This window comes from Pristiophorus japonicus, chromosome 21 (assembly GCF_044704955.1).
Source record: "Pristiophorus japonicus isolate sPriJap1 chromosome 21, sPriJap1.hap1, whole genome shotgun sequence".
Lineage (NCBI taxonomy): Eukaryota > Metazoa > Chordata > Chondrichthyes > Pristiophoridae > Pristiophorus > Pristiophorus japonicus.
In genome coordinates this window covers 32,062,493-32,077,391 of record NC_091997.1, presented here as the reverse complement: position 1 = coordinate 32,077,391, position 14,899 = coordinate 32,062,493, and the positions used below count along the sequence as shown (strand labels likewise).

At 40.7% G+C, this 14,899-nt stretch overlaps 1 protein-coding gene across 2 annotated transcripts in view; it reads right to left on the bottom strand.

Moving 5' to 3' along the window:
* npepps (aminopeptidase puromycin sensitive) overlaps positions 1-14,899 on the bottom strand; it is a 220,587-nt gene that overhangs the window by 67,321 nt on the left and 138,367 nt on the right. For both annotated transcript variants that reach the window (XM_070864544.1, XM_070864545.1), the window contains 5 exons: positions 14,702-14,806; positions 11,384-11,444; positions 9,316-9,425; positions 8,094-8,157; positions 1,250-1,389 (listed from right to left, as the gene is read on the bottom strand). In XM_070864544.1, the coding sequence (XP_070720645.1) occupies positions 1,250-1,389; positions 8,094-8,157; positions 9,316-9,425; positions 11,384-11,444; positions 14,702-14,806 (480 nt within the window). The remainder of the gene's footprint in view (positions 1-1,249; positions 1,390-8,093; positions 8,158-9,315; positions 9,426-11,383; positions 11,445-14,701; positions 14,807-14,899) is intronic.

Here is a 14,899-nt window from a genome sequence, read left to right as displayed (position 1 = left end):
GAAATATGACATTCCAGGAATGCACCCTTCATGAGATTGACTAATGAATGGTACACACCCAAAATGTTCATCTATCCTTTCTCTTTACCGACACTGACTGGCCTGCTCTCCATTTTGAACATTTTCTGTTTTTATTTCAGATTTCTATAAATTTTAGTTTTCCATTTGGAGCATAAGCTACAACAAGGAGAACTGACTGTACACGTATGGCTGACGTACCTTTTGGACATACTCCAATCCTGCAACCGTGCTTGCTGTCAGGAGAATATTTTCAAAATAAAAGAAAGTAGGGGCTATAGTTTCAGAATAAGGGGCTGCCCATTTAAAATGGAATCGAGGAGGAATTTCTTCTCTCGGAGGGTTGTACATCTGTGGAATTCTCTGCCCCAGAGGGCTGTGGAGGCTGGGTCATTGAATATATTTAAGGTGGAAATAGACAGATTTTTGAATGATAAGGGAGTCAAGGGTTATGGGGAGCAGGCGGGGAAGTGGAGTTGTGGCCAAGATCAGATCAGCCATGATTTTATTGAATGGCAGAGCAGGCTCGAGGGGCCAAATGGCCGACTCCTGCTCCTAGTTCTTATGTTATGTAAAATGGAGACGAGACCCGTAACTCGAATCCCAGTTGGTATGACTTGTACTTTTTTTTATTAAACTAATTGTGACAGAAGGAAAAAAACAAAATGCTGAAAGCTCCCCTGTCTTCGAATGCAAATTCTCTCCTTGCCCTATCTTGGGTAACACTGGACCACACATTTGTCCTGACCAACGCTACTATGAAACCAATACTTGGAGATGTGAAAATCCAGCCTGCAATGATCTCCTCCTCTTCAGCGCCAGGTCTCCATTCAGCATGCTTCCCAAAACATCAAGGATGAGATCAAACTGATAGTTGGTTGACGATCGGTGATACAAACTCCATGGAGCAACACATTGGGACTCAGACGCACTGCACCAAAGAATCATTTTTGCACACAGAATTCCTGGTGCATGAATTTCTCATCTTATCAAAATGTCTCCAAGTAATGACACAAGAGTGGAAGTTAGACACAAAAGGCTGGAGGCAACGCATTAGGTAAGTAATTTGGGCTTCTTGTGAGCACCTAGCAGCTATTGAACAGCAATGTTAGCACGTTGCCTGCCTGCCCTTTTGCAAGGACCTGAAGAGGGCAGAGAAAAAGTCTATTTAACTGAAAGGTAGAAAAGAATACATACCCTAAACTACTTCTGAAGCTCTCTGGTGACCTACCTTTATCCATTGGTCCGGTTTCACATTCTTCACAGTGATAGTCATCTCTGGCTGGTCCAGTAACACCTTCATATTATCACAGCTTACATCTTCACTGGTGCAGATACTAATAGGGACCATCCAGTGAGGACAGTCACTACCTGGGAAACACAGGAGAGGTGTACTTATACATGAATGGATTTAAGTCGTAGAGCCCTGAAGATTGACTCCATTTTCCCTCAAAGGGCAGAAATGACCTCAATGGAAATAGAATATACCACTTAAAAGAAATGAAACAAAGCTCACAGACAGCTTAGCGGGTTAATGCATTGCCCGGCGTGGAATGGAGTCTACACACCAGGAAGATCCAAATGTGATCATTGGCCTGTGCTGAGTTTGGTGATGTCAGCAAGGACGGTGGTAGGTGTGCTACAATTTGGTTTCAGAATCCCAGGAATAGGGAAGGGGGAAAACTGGGTAGAGTTCCCACGCTCCTGATCACCATTCAATGGAAGGCAGGCATGTATGGATATCTCGTTAGGCAAGGCTTGGCCATAAATATACCCTCATTTGCTGGAGCCACATGCAAAGAAATACTTGGGCGAGATACTTGACTACATTTGTTACCCTTTGGAGCTCTACCCCAGCATGAGCCAGTGCCGTCAGGAGAGGGAAAGAGAAAGGGAAGAAAATTGGATTAAAAAAATAGAAATATAGATTTTAAACAGATCTTAAGAGTTGACCTTGCTGGACTCCACTCTCCATGTTGACGGCTTGTGACAGACGAGCATCACTGAATGATAAACATGCTACCGATCCTTGAAACCTTTTCAAAAAGACCAATGAAGGGATCGCAAATATTGAAAATCAAACGTAGTCAATTTGAATCTTATCCATTTTTATTCCCTTCCTTTTCTTCAGCCCACTATACTTCCCTTCAAAGAGCAAATTCAGTTTAACAGTGCTCCCACATAAACCGAGTGTTCATTCAGTCCATTTGAACTGGATCATTATTTTTTAATTTAAAAAAAAAGACACTTGAGACACACTTCAGTAGTCTTTACTCAACGAATAAGTCTGTTAAGTTAGGTCCCTAGAGGGGATCTCTTAATTCCTCCTCCAAACCTATGACTCACATCCAGCTCGAAACCTAAAGGGGAGGTAATGACCGGTTCCCAGGCTGCACCAATGCCACTGTATAGGTCTGTAATGGTGTTTCTTCAGGTGATATTTTATTGGTACAAGAAAATTAAAGATCAGAGAGAGAAATGTTTTTTGAACGATCATGATTTCACAGACAATAGCAATCACTTAGAACATTTATATGCTGGGAAGTGGTTGGTAAGTTAACCAAAATATAGATAAAAATAAAGCACCTCTGTTCGAAATCTGAACTAAAATAGAGAGGTGCTGGATGTCCATGGCAGGTTACTCATCTGAAAGATTTTGGCTGGAACTAGCCCTGCTGGAGAATTGACCTGAAACATTTATCTGTCTCTGACTGACCTCCTGTGGATTTCTAGCATTTTCTGACAGGTCAGTTAAGTTCTGAAGGACAGGGGCAGAGCACGGAGGGGTGCTGCTTAAAAAGATTCAATCTGCTACAATACGTAACCAGCTTATTGAGGACTTCTAAATACATAGAGCAAAACTCTCACAAACCTTCAGGTCATGCAACTTATGTTTTTGAATTAAGAATTAAAATTATATGTTTAAAAATAGCCTTCATATGATTCACAAACTTGGGGTGCTCCATCACAACAGTAAGATGAAGATTCAACCTAATAACCCTTTAGAGCTCTTGTTCTCTGCCAAATATTTTTGGAAGGCACTAAGGTATACAGATCAGGCATCCCCCCCGTCCCCATCAATCCTTGGTCTGTGCTGGGTAGTGCTAGCACCATCATTCGGATCTCCTGAATGATTGACAAGAGTGCCAGCAAGGTGGTCATCTGCCTACGCTCTCATTCAAAGTTAAAAACGGGAGTTAATAAAAACTAACTTTTACTCTTCTCTGTATTTGTCCGAATGTAAATTAAACAATGTCAGTCATGTATAGCATGATGGTTTAGCACAAATTAACTTAGCTTAAGGAAAATTTTTCAAGGGTCACTGATTGCCAAAATGTGACGCACATCTTGTTGTATCAGATCAGTTAGTAGCCAAAATAACACCTACATGGGTGAAACTTGGTGAAATGTTTATTTTCTAACACTCTCATCAATTATGAAAAAATTCTATAGATAAGAACGATACATAATAACTAGTTACATCTATTTTACCCCCTTGCAAATTTCTCTCATTCTCCTGGAGACTGAATCATGTTGCAAGATAATTCCATAGGTGTTGGTGGCCATCTAGTGCCTCACCCAACAGGCCAATCATTATCTGTAAGTCCAGATAGGGAGAGCCAGCAGACTATTTGACTACAGGAAGAATAAAAGCAAAGCCCAATACTGTGCTGATCCACTGGGCAGTGATCATAGACTGAAATATTTTATGTTGCTTCTCTTCCTTGCGCAAGGACAACATGCCCTATTGTCGTGACTCTAGTCGTGCTTCAGCAGAGATTATCTGACTCACACTAACCTCCTCCAACGTCCAGCTGAGTGGGACTGCCTTTGCCAGGTTCCACTCCTACCTATCCAGTCGGAGCCAGAGAATCTCCAACAATGGTTTCTCTTCCTGCACCCCCCACCCCCCATTACCTCTGGAAGTCCCTAAATAATCTATCCTTGGCTCCTCTTATTTTTCCGTTAAATGCTGCCCCTCGGCGACATTATCTGAAGACATTAGATTCCACGACAGATGCTCACGACACCCAGCTCTAACTCACCATCACCTGTAGATTGTCAAGACTGCTTATCCGACATCCAGCCCTGGAAATTTCCTCCAATTAAACATTGGGAAGATCAATACCATTGTCTTCAACCCTTGCCACAAACTTTGTTCACCAGCCACCGATTCCAATCCTCCACGGTGACCTATCAGACTCCGAGCTTAGCTTTCAATCCCATATGCTCCCTGTACCTTCATCTGTCTGGAGTCTAAGCTCTGGAATTCCCTCCCTAAACCTCTCAGCCTGCCTCTCCTCTGATGCTCCTTAGAACCAAGTTTTTGGTCACCTGTCCTAAAGGCTCCTTCTTTAGCTTGGTGTCAATTATTGTCAGATTACGCTCCTGTAAAGCACCTAGAGATGTTTTACTATGTAAAGGCAAGTAGTTTTTGTTATTGTTCATGGTCTGTATGATTCAATATTACACCATTGGGTGCCTTTACCACATTAAGGGACACTTAATGCTCTTTTTCTGTGCAGGTCGATGTGACAGACAGAAGGATCCATTTGGGTCATCATAGAAATCTCTTTCTAGAATAGGAATTTGTACCTTGCTAACATTCTAATAATTTTTTCACATTTGCTGTATCTTGTTTATAGGACTAGCAGCTATGCTGTGTCTGTAAGGAGCGGGGGTCAGGGGGGGGTGGGGACAAGAGGTGTAGAATAATGCCTTGCTCCTCCCCAAAGGAAAAGATTTGTCCCTGTTTGGCGACTGCCTGTCGGCAGACCCTATATCAAGATTAAGTAGTCTGACTGTTCGAGCAAAGGAATGGGTCATTTAGCACTTGCTGAGCCCCAGACGATAGAAATAGTTAAGGCGGTGGTTAAGTACTATACTAGCAACTCTGAAATCTGAATATAAATCCCACCATGGCAAGTTCACTAGAAAAAGAAACGACCACGAAAGCTACGACATAAAATTTACAACATTAACAGCTTTCTCCTGCTTCATCTCATCCGTTCAGCAGGATCCTTCTATTTCTTCCTCCCTCGTGCACTTATCTAGCTTCCCTTAAAATGCATCTATGCTATTGGCTTCAACCACTCCATGTAGCAGTGTGTTCCACGTTCTCACCATTCTCTGGGTAAAAAAGTTCCTCCTGAATTCCTTTCTGGATTTATTAGTGATTAGACTCCCCCACAAGTGGAAACATCTCTACGTCTACCCTATCAAAGCCCTTCAGAATTTTAGACCTCAGTCATAAGAACATAAGAAATAGGAGGAGCAGGCCATACAGCACCTCGAGCCTGCTCCGCCATTCAATAAGATCATGGCTGATCTGATCATGGACTCAGCTCCACTTTCCTGCCCGCTCCCCATAACCCCTTATCGTCATCTGTCCTCTTTTCTAAAGAGCCCATTTATTGGTCTCCTTCCTCAATTCCCCCCATTTACTGGTGCCCTTGCCCATTTACTGACTTGTCACAAAAGCCCACCTGGTTAATTGATGTCCTTCAGGGAAGGGAACCTGCCATCCTACCAAGGGTTTGGCCTACACATGACTCCAGTCCAACAATATGTGATCAGCCTTTATTACCCACTGATGTTGTCTAGCAAGCCACTCAGCGCACCACCACACCATGTGGGCTGCTGTCCCACATTACTTTGTGCATTTCATTTCAGAGCGCGCTGGCCTCTGGAAATGGACTTTTATGTTGGCATTGATAAATAAATGTCTGGCGCCCAAATTACAAGAGGGTGTTGATCTCTTCTTTTGTGAAACAAAGACGTACTAAAGCCATTTAATGCAAACAAATCACATTGGACAATCGATGTCAGTGGGACTAGACTGGTCTGGTCAGACATTGCACTTTTTCCTTCAAACGTCTATTAAAATATAAGAAATATAATTTATGTTTTATGTTAATAGAAAGTGGCCACCATTGGTTTCCAAGGAGACACATCTCACCAAAGACAAAACTCAAGTTCATGTAAAATAAGTAAATACAGATGTTGATACACTTCATGCTGTAATTTAGTTTATGTCGAAATCAGGGCAGCACTCCATTAGGTAACTTGGCATGATAGACTGTACATTGGTACTCGTAATTACATGGAACAAGTTCCAAAATTTGGCTAGGTGATGGGGAAACATCGAATTAAGGCTATGGAAGAGCTGGGAGTGAGGGAAGGGAGGAAAATCAAGAAGGGAGAGTGCTTCAGACTACACCTGTGATTTTATGCCCAGTCTGATCGCAGAATGACACCGAAGAGTGAAAGGAGGAAGAGAAAATAGAAATCTTACTCGATCGTCAATCCCAATTTTGAAGATATTGAACACTCACTATTGCTTATAAAAACTCTATAAATGCACAAAGCAGCTGACTCCCAAGCATAACATCACAATGCAGGTGAAGCACAGAAGTTGACTGCTGTAAAGCCACTATCTGACTGAAGAAAAATGGAAAAATCAGAACTATCTTCTAATGGGACTAGAAATAAGTGGAGAATTCTGCACTTTTCTGTAGCTTTAAATTAGATAGACTGCTGGTGTATACTAAGATTAAGACTGCAACACTCTTAGTGGCAATTCTGACTTGCCCCAGTAGTCCAAGTTTTCCAAAGGGGAACTGAACACATCCAGTGTCTACACAATATTCCCCCCATCCCCACCCACCACATCTCCATTTTCTTCCCCCTTCTCCTGAAAACACTAACTCATGCTGGGCTATGGCACAGACAACAACCATCTCACCCAAGTGGTCATTCTTCATGTCTGAGCCTAGAGTGCAAATGTCAGCTGGCTAGTCACCCAGCAGAGTCCCATTCCGTCTTCTCCCAACATCCACAACGTGCAAAGCCGCTGGCTACCAATCATCGGTGGAAAACCTGTCCAATTTTTGCCTGAATTTCAGTGCAGCTGGGGACAACTGTTATACCCATATTGCTAGCCCAGCTGAGGTGGCTAACTTAGCACTGACCAACTACGTTACATTTCTTTCAGTCTCCCCCTGTAATGGTGTATCTGCTGTATCTTCTCCCCGTGGAGATTGCGTCTTTCACTCACTTATTTAGAGCTCTTGGGCCTCCATGGCTTCAGTTTCCTGCTGGAAATGATGTGGAACACATCAATGAGGTCAGCTACATCTGGTGTAAAATCTATCCTCAATTATATAAGGTTACCCATCTTCAAAATGCGCCAATTCTTAGCAAGATTTCATTTTTTCTAGAGGGATTCAATTTTCCTATAAAAACATTTAACAAAACAGGATGTCGTCTCCAATGACGAACATTTTCCTAAGTTTGGTTTCAAACCTATGCCAGTGTTTTAACAGTGAGTATAACTGTTAATTTAAAAAAAACTTTAGTCCAAGAATATTGAACACTATAAAAGTCTTGAATTTTTGGTAAAAGCTTTGAAAATGATAAATTTAAAGACAAAGTAGTCTAGTCGACACATTAACTGAGAACGTTGCTCTCTTTCACCTTTGAGTCTCGTGTTGGGATATGGTGCTAAACTAACCAGAATTCAGTACGAAACCACATTAAACTGGAAACCTCACTTCAACATTACAAGAATAGCAAGTGTGGGAAATGCAAACATGCAAATGTAGATGCTAAATCAGTTGCTTTCAGCTAGAATGGGAAATGGGCTTTAAAGTCCTCATTGGGGCAGGGCAGCAGGATTCTGGCTTTTGTTTGGGTGGAGAGATTGGAAGTGGACACTACATTGAATGCTTGCTACACCCATGTCGAGACTTCTGGATGCCAGGGTGAAGTATAAAAATGTTCAGATTCCCCAAGTTCGAACCTTCCAAGTCTCGAGCATAAAATTACCCAAAAAGTAACATTTGTTTTCAATTTTAGAGACATGGACGGACTTTGGAATTGCAACCTTCTGAGGATCACAGTACCATAATCAAATCTGCTTTGTGACTTTCATTGGAAATCAACAGGCAGTATCTTTACAAATGTTCTATGAAAATGGAAAGGTTCCAATTCTGAAAGTTTGGAGCGGTTTTCCAGTATTCAAAGGATTAAATTACAAAGAAATCCGACACAGCTTCAGTTATTTTTGTTCTTACCACTAAACGGTCCACTGGCACAGAATTTCTTCTGGGAAATCTTCAGCACTCGGTCTACCCCTTGCTGAAAAATATTTAATGATATTTTTAGGTACCGCAGCACTTGATGTCTAGAACATGAAGTGAATACATATGCCTGAAGGCTTTGTTGACAAAAGGTTGCCATCTCTAAAAGGTCACAACTTGCAAAAAAAAAACATCCATTCAAGTGAAATTCAGAAACTAAAGAGCTACAAAATAGTCTGAACATGATGCATCGTGCTGTCGATTTTCAAATGCTGTAAAGGAAATTGGTACTTTACAGGATGGAAGGAGAGAGCAAGAAGCCCACACTAATTACATAATTGAAAGTCTGTTTCCCTGTACAGAATAGCACAGTATTATTAAAGTTATCATAACTCACCAGACCACAAAGCCGTAACTTGTGGGGATGGACTGCAAATCAGTCGACAAACAATCGAATTGCATGGCACTGTCTAACCATATTTTGTATTAGGACACCCTGCCTGATACCAATAGAACTCCTGCTTCACTAACAGCAGTCTGTTTGCTGCTGAAGAAAAGATTACTAAATTTCTCCCCAAGTGTCTCTGGAATATGAGCTTCAATGGGCTAATGAATGGGCATCACAGCCAAGAGAACCCATGTCTTCACCCAGCTTCCACATACACACACTTTTAGGCAGGCTTGTAGGAGTAAATGGGTGTAGGAACCCCAGCTAGCCATCTCTAGTGGAGGTTCACTAAAGCCAACTAGTGTCCAGACAGAGAGAGAGAGAGGAGAGAGAGAGAGAGAGAAGGAGAGAGAGAGAGAAAAGGAGAGAGAAGAGAGAAAAGGAGAGAGAAGAGAGAAAAGGAGAGAGAAGAGAGAAAAGGAGAGAGAAGAGAGAAAAGGAGAGAGAAGAGAGAGAGAATGAATAAGAAATAGGAGCAGGAATAGGCCATTTGAACCCTCGAGCCTGCTCCACCAAGGAGAGAGAGGCTTACAACACAAAACACATGAAGCCATTGAAGGAACTCAATTAATGTTTTTTCAAAAAATAGGAGTCTGCTTAAAGAAAAAATGGTGTGATAAATATTTCTGAATGAAGCTTTCGAAGAGCCAGCACAGGTACGATGGGATGAATGGCCTCCTTCTGCGCTGTAGGTTTCTATGAACCCATTTTCACTTTGTCTAAAAGATATGGACACATTCACAGATTGTGATTGGGCTAACAACTGACCTGTTTTTCTTCAGCATAAATGAGGGGAAACCCCATCTGTTTTGTCCACGAGCTCATCACAGCATTAATAGGCTTTCCGCTCGCTTCTTCCAAACAGCTCCAGAGGTCCTCTGAGGGAAAAATGAAAATGATTAAAGGGTCAAATGCTAAGCTCAGAAGATCATCACTTCCAAGATTCAAAACCCAAATCCACAACCACGTACAGCTACTGAGAGAAATACAGGAGGGGGGGGGAGGAGGGAGGCACAGTGGAGAACTTGCTCCTTTATTTCCTGACCAACAAAGGACAACTTGTGGAAATTTTACATTATGGCCGATAGTGAGATGAAGTAGTTTACTCAATGCTAGAAGATAAACTATGCATCTCACCTATTCCCTTACTGCATATCCAATTTTTTGGATGTCAAAATGATGGATGCTATGTTGAGGAATGAAGCACTTTCTATTGTGAGCAGTCTTCAGGATCTTCTAGATTTGGCATAGTAAGACCAGCAAAGACTGAAGCTCGTTCTACCTTTGTTGGAATCAGGACTAAGGCAAACCACAAAGAGCACCTCTGCTGCACCAGTTTAACGTTTCTAGTGTTCTTGATGAGCAGAGTGGGATTGGAAAATTAGATCGAAATTATTCGCCATTTTTCACTCTGGAAGCTCTTATTAGAAACTGGTCGAGTCTGCACAAACTCATTCACGAGTGGATGTTTTCATCCCATATCTATACCTAATCAATCATAGACGTGAAAGCACTATGTGCTAACTCACCGTTACACTCATTTCCTCCTCCTAATCAGTATTTTGTTCATGTTACAGGTTAAAATTTGCACAAACAGAATAACCTTTTCCTTCCACTGAAAAATGCAAGAGACCACGGTGTGATTCAACACAGTAATCTAATCTCATGGTTCAGATAGCAATTAAAACCCCTCAACTAGATTACAGCCTAAAATCACTCTCAGGCATCTATTATTCTCTAACTGTGCGAAAATACACATCACAGCAAATTAAAAGTTTACTAATGACGGCAATAGGAAGCGATTGCCACGCGAGACACATTTTTGGACAATTTTTAAAAATCACTGCTTTTGATATACATTAATGCCCTGGATTTGGGTACACAGGCCATAATTACTTTGTTGATGACATGAAACTCAAAAATGTAGTAAACAATGAGGACAGTAACAAACTTCAGGAGGACAGAGAGAGACTGGTGAAATGGGCAGACACGCGGCAGGTGAAATTTAAAGCAGAAGTGTGAAGCAATACATTTTGATCGGTAGAATGAGGAGAGACAATATAAACTAAACAGTGCCATTTTAAAGGGGGTGCAGGAACAGAGAAAGTTGTTGTAGTTGATCGTCCAAATCTTATGCCTCTCTTAAAAGCCTTCCTATTTACTCTCAGCGTCAGTTGTTTTCTGTCCCATCCGAACTGCTATTTTGTGTGTAGTATTACTGAATTTTAGAATCATACTAACTAGACTGACAAGAGCTCCTTCAGATGTAGTTCATGGACAAATTAGATCAGGAATTTCCAAACAAGTTAATTTGGTTTGCAACCTGAAGATGATCAGCTATTTTGGCTCTCTGCCTCTAATGGAACACTCTGACGATGTCAGTTACAGGGAGAGGCCAACTGCATTCCAGAACAGCTCCATTTATTTCACAGTACGCTGGTAACTAATCTGGTGTCATACAAGCTTAGCAAAGGATACGCCAGATACGCTATCCACTCCAGTAGGCTGCTAGCTCTCAAACAAGGACCAGCACTAACCTGCTACATTTAAAGAGTTAGTATTTGATGCATTTGCATAGTGTCTTATCCCATCTCCCAGATACCCTAAAGCAGATCATATACAATCAATTACTGATGCCGGTAGATATTTTTCTTAATTTGCATACAGCCAGGTCCTGCGAACAGCTGAAGGATGAGATAATCTGCTTTCAGTGGGACTGATTGAGGGAAGAATGTTGATCAGGAAACCAGGACAACTCCCACCTCCTTCCAAAAGCACTAGAACAGCTATTCCGCAATGCATTCATTTTTTCAGAAAGCTGATGAATTGTGCTTACCTGTTGCTGCATTTTTATTCTGAAACTTTGTCAAGTAACAGTTCATTCCTTTCCTGAAATCCTGTAAAGAAGAACAACATTGTTAAATAAAATTAGCAAATCAATCAAGATAGCAGGTACAAGATAGCATCCTAGCACAAACTAAAACAGAATCGAAATAAACAATTTAGTGACAAGTTCAATTACTCCTTTTTAAAATCAGTTTATTCCGCTAACACAAAATGGAACAGCCACAAAATATAAAACAATTAAAGTTAATAGCCAAATTGCAGTCTTGCTTCCCTCTTCCATAAAACATTTCATCGCTTGTCTATCACCCAGGTGCTTGCCAACAAAGACAATTAAAAAAATAACCCCGAGTTATACCTGTCACTTGCTGTAACATATCAATTACTGCCTGCATATTCTTGGAACAGAATGACAGCAGTGCACAAAATAACTGGAAATATATCTACCAGATCTTACTGTTGGTGGGGTAAATGTTATTACATTCGAAGGATTTTGTTTTGTTGGTGGAAGAGAAAAGGAAGTCTGGTCAGTGGTACAGCTACATTTTAGCATCAGAACTCCGACGTGGCAAAATACTGTATCTGCATTCTTGTCTTAAAAGGAATAATTCATGATTATGGTTCCACGCCGACCTTGTTGTTCTTGATTTCTGAAGGGGTGTGGGGGAAACCCATCCCCAAATTTCTAAAATCGTCTTACCGTTTACACAGCTGAATGCTGAAACAAGATGCTTCTGCACTCAACCTCAGTGACCAGCTACGCCACTGCCCACTGTGCTTGGATTAGCCTGGAAATACTGTTTGCAATTTTAGTGGACAAACATTTGATGCACTCGTGTGACATTTCTCTCATCTATTTTAAAGGAGGTGCAAATCATCTTATTTTAAATGTGTTAAATTGTCTATTAAAATAGCAGACAGAGAAGAGTCGTACAAACATGTTAAATGTTTGTACACTAATATCTCAGTAATTTCTAGGCTAATGGGGAAAAACAAGGAGGCATGGTAGAACCCAAATGTGTTTCAATACGCAGCCCGATAAGCTGCCATCCCAAATAGGAAGCTCACCATTTTATGGCAATAATATATATATATATTTTTTAAATAGATAAAAAATATTTCTTTAAGTGTGAAAGCTCTTAAATGTTATGGTTCGAAATGTTTTTTTATTTTAAAATTCTGCAATACAACAGCTAAGGAAAGTGGAAAGAATTGTAACTTGACCTTGAAGGGTTTATTTTTTTCCTCAGCCCTCTGCCATGACTTGCAGATAAACTCAGAGTTGTTATGAACTCCTGCACAAGGCCTGATGCAACTGGGCCCACCTACGTGAAGTAGGACATGAAGATCTTATTATGAAACTTTCAGGTTCAAGTAACTCATCATAAAGCTTGATGCCCACATGCCTGCAGTATGTAAACATGTGATAAAGGACAAAGGGGATGATCTGTGCTATTTCTTCATTACAATTTTGCAAATGTAACAATAGACTGCAGAGCGGTTTTTAAAACCTTGCTAAATTCTAAGGAACTCATATCAATATTAGTGATCCAGAAACATTTTTTTCATGTGACCTCTCCAGAAATGCAGATGATAATAATCACAGGTTTCATTCTCCTTCCTCCCACCCCCCAGGTACTAATCTCATCGCTTCTCACTTGTGGTGTTGTGCATAAGGTGGCCTGTGAATAAGCATTTGACTCGAGTCCTGTAGCCATGGCTTGTGCAAAATCACAGCATCAGACAAGAGTCTGGCAATGAATGCAAGAACACTACAAGGATCTCATTTTGATTGGCCCAACGTTTGCCCCACAAATTAGGTAAAACAAGAAACATTTTAAAATTCCAGAGATCTGTTCAAGACAGATAACAATATAACGGTGTTTTCAATGCTGCCCCAATTGGTGGGAATAAATAAATAACTTTTAAATTATCAATTGAAAATTATTTTAAAATAAATCTCCAATCCAATCATCAACACTGCAGTTTGAGCATAATCATGTAATAATTGAACACACTCGTGGTACTAATGCTGTTACTTAAAAAAAAAGTGTTTTAACAGACAAATGAACACAGTAGATTATGTATTATACAGGGAGATAGTTCAAGGTTCTCATTTTAGTGAGGCATTGAGATGAACTGAAAATTTGCCATTTCCTTCATGATATTTGAGCCCTGATTAGATTACAGCCTTGTGATCACCTCCTAGTATCCCTTATTCACATTTGCCCTCTCCCTCAAAAAACACATTTTTTAAAAATTAGATTACAGAACCTGTTTGGATGCAGAGCAGCTTGATAGCTGGATTTTCAGTTCTTATTGCAGATATGAATTTAAATCTAAAATCAAATGATGACCGAAAAACAGACAGAAAATGTTGGAAATAGAGAAAAAATACATGTTAATGTTGCAGGTATGAACCTTTCATCAGGCTCAGGCCTGAAGGACAAACACCCAAAACATTAACTTGTTTAGTCTATCTTCGATGATTGACTGTCCCACTCAGCAGTTCCAGAATTTTCTGCATTTGCAGTTTTTTTTCTTCATTTGTCCTTCGGCTTAAATAAACGAGAAAAAAAAATACATTTATATAAGTGCCTTTCATGACCTCAAGACGTCCCAAAGTGCCTCACCTCTCAGCCAATGAGTTTCTTTTGAAGTGTAGTCGCTGTTGCAATATGGGGAAATACCGCAGTTAATTTGTGCACTGCAAGGTCCCACCACCAGCAGTGAGATAAAATGCCCAGATCATCTGATTTTAGATGCTGGTTGGGATATAAATATTGGCCATGACACCGGGGAGAACTCCCCTGCTCTTCTTCGTATAGTGCCGTCGGATCTTTTACATCCACCAGAGGGCAGACATTTAACATTTTGTTCGAAAGACAGCACCTCCGACAGTGCAGCACTCCCTCAGTACTGCTCTGGAGTGCCAGCCTACATTTTGTGCTCAAAGTCTCTGGAGTGCTGCACTCCACAACCATCTGACTTGGAGGCGAGAGTGCTGCCCACTGAGCCACCGCTGACATCTAAAATTGAGGGGGAGGGTCAAAAGAACTATTGATAACCAAACTCAACCAGGGTTTGGTGCTACAGTATACACTGTATAATTAATGATCCGATATTTGTGCTTTTAAACCAATTTAGAGTAGCCAGCTTTCAAAGACAAACATCGAAACAAGTTGCATTTTTGAACTTTTGAAACAAGCCCAAGTTCTATACATCTCGAAACTGTCTATAAACACTGCTACTCATGAAATCGCAGTCCCAGTAACACATATATTGCTAAGTTATGCTTTAAGAGCCTTACCTCATCCCCAATGTAATTGTGCAGCATTCGAATTACTGATGCTCCTTTGCTATAAGAAATTGCATCAAATATTTCATCCACTTCTGCTGGATGTCCTACTGTGACCTTTAAAAAATACATTTTATGTTTAATTTTTTTTGTTTAAAAGCTTAAGTAATTCAACCATAATGTGAGTAATGTGAACGGTGTGTGGTGCAA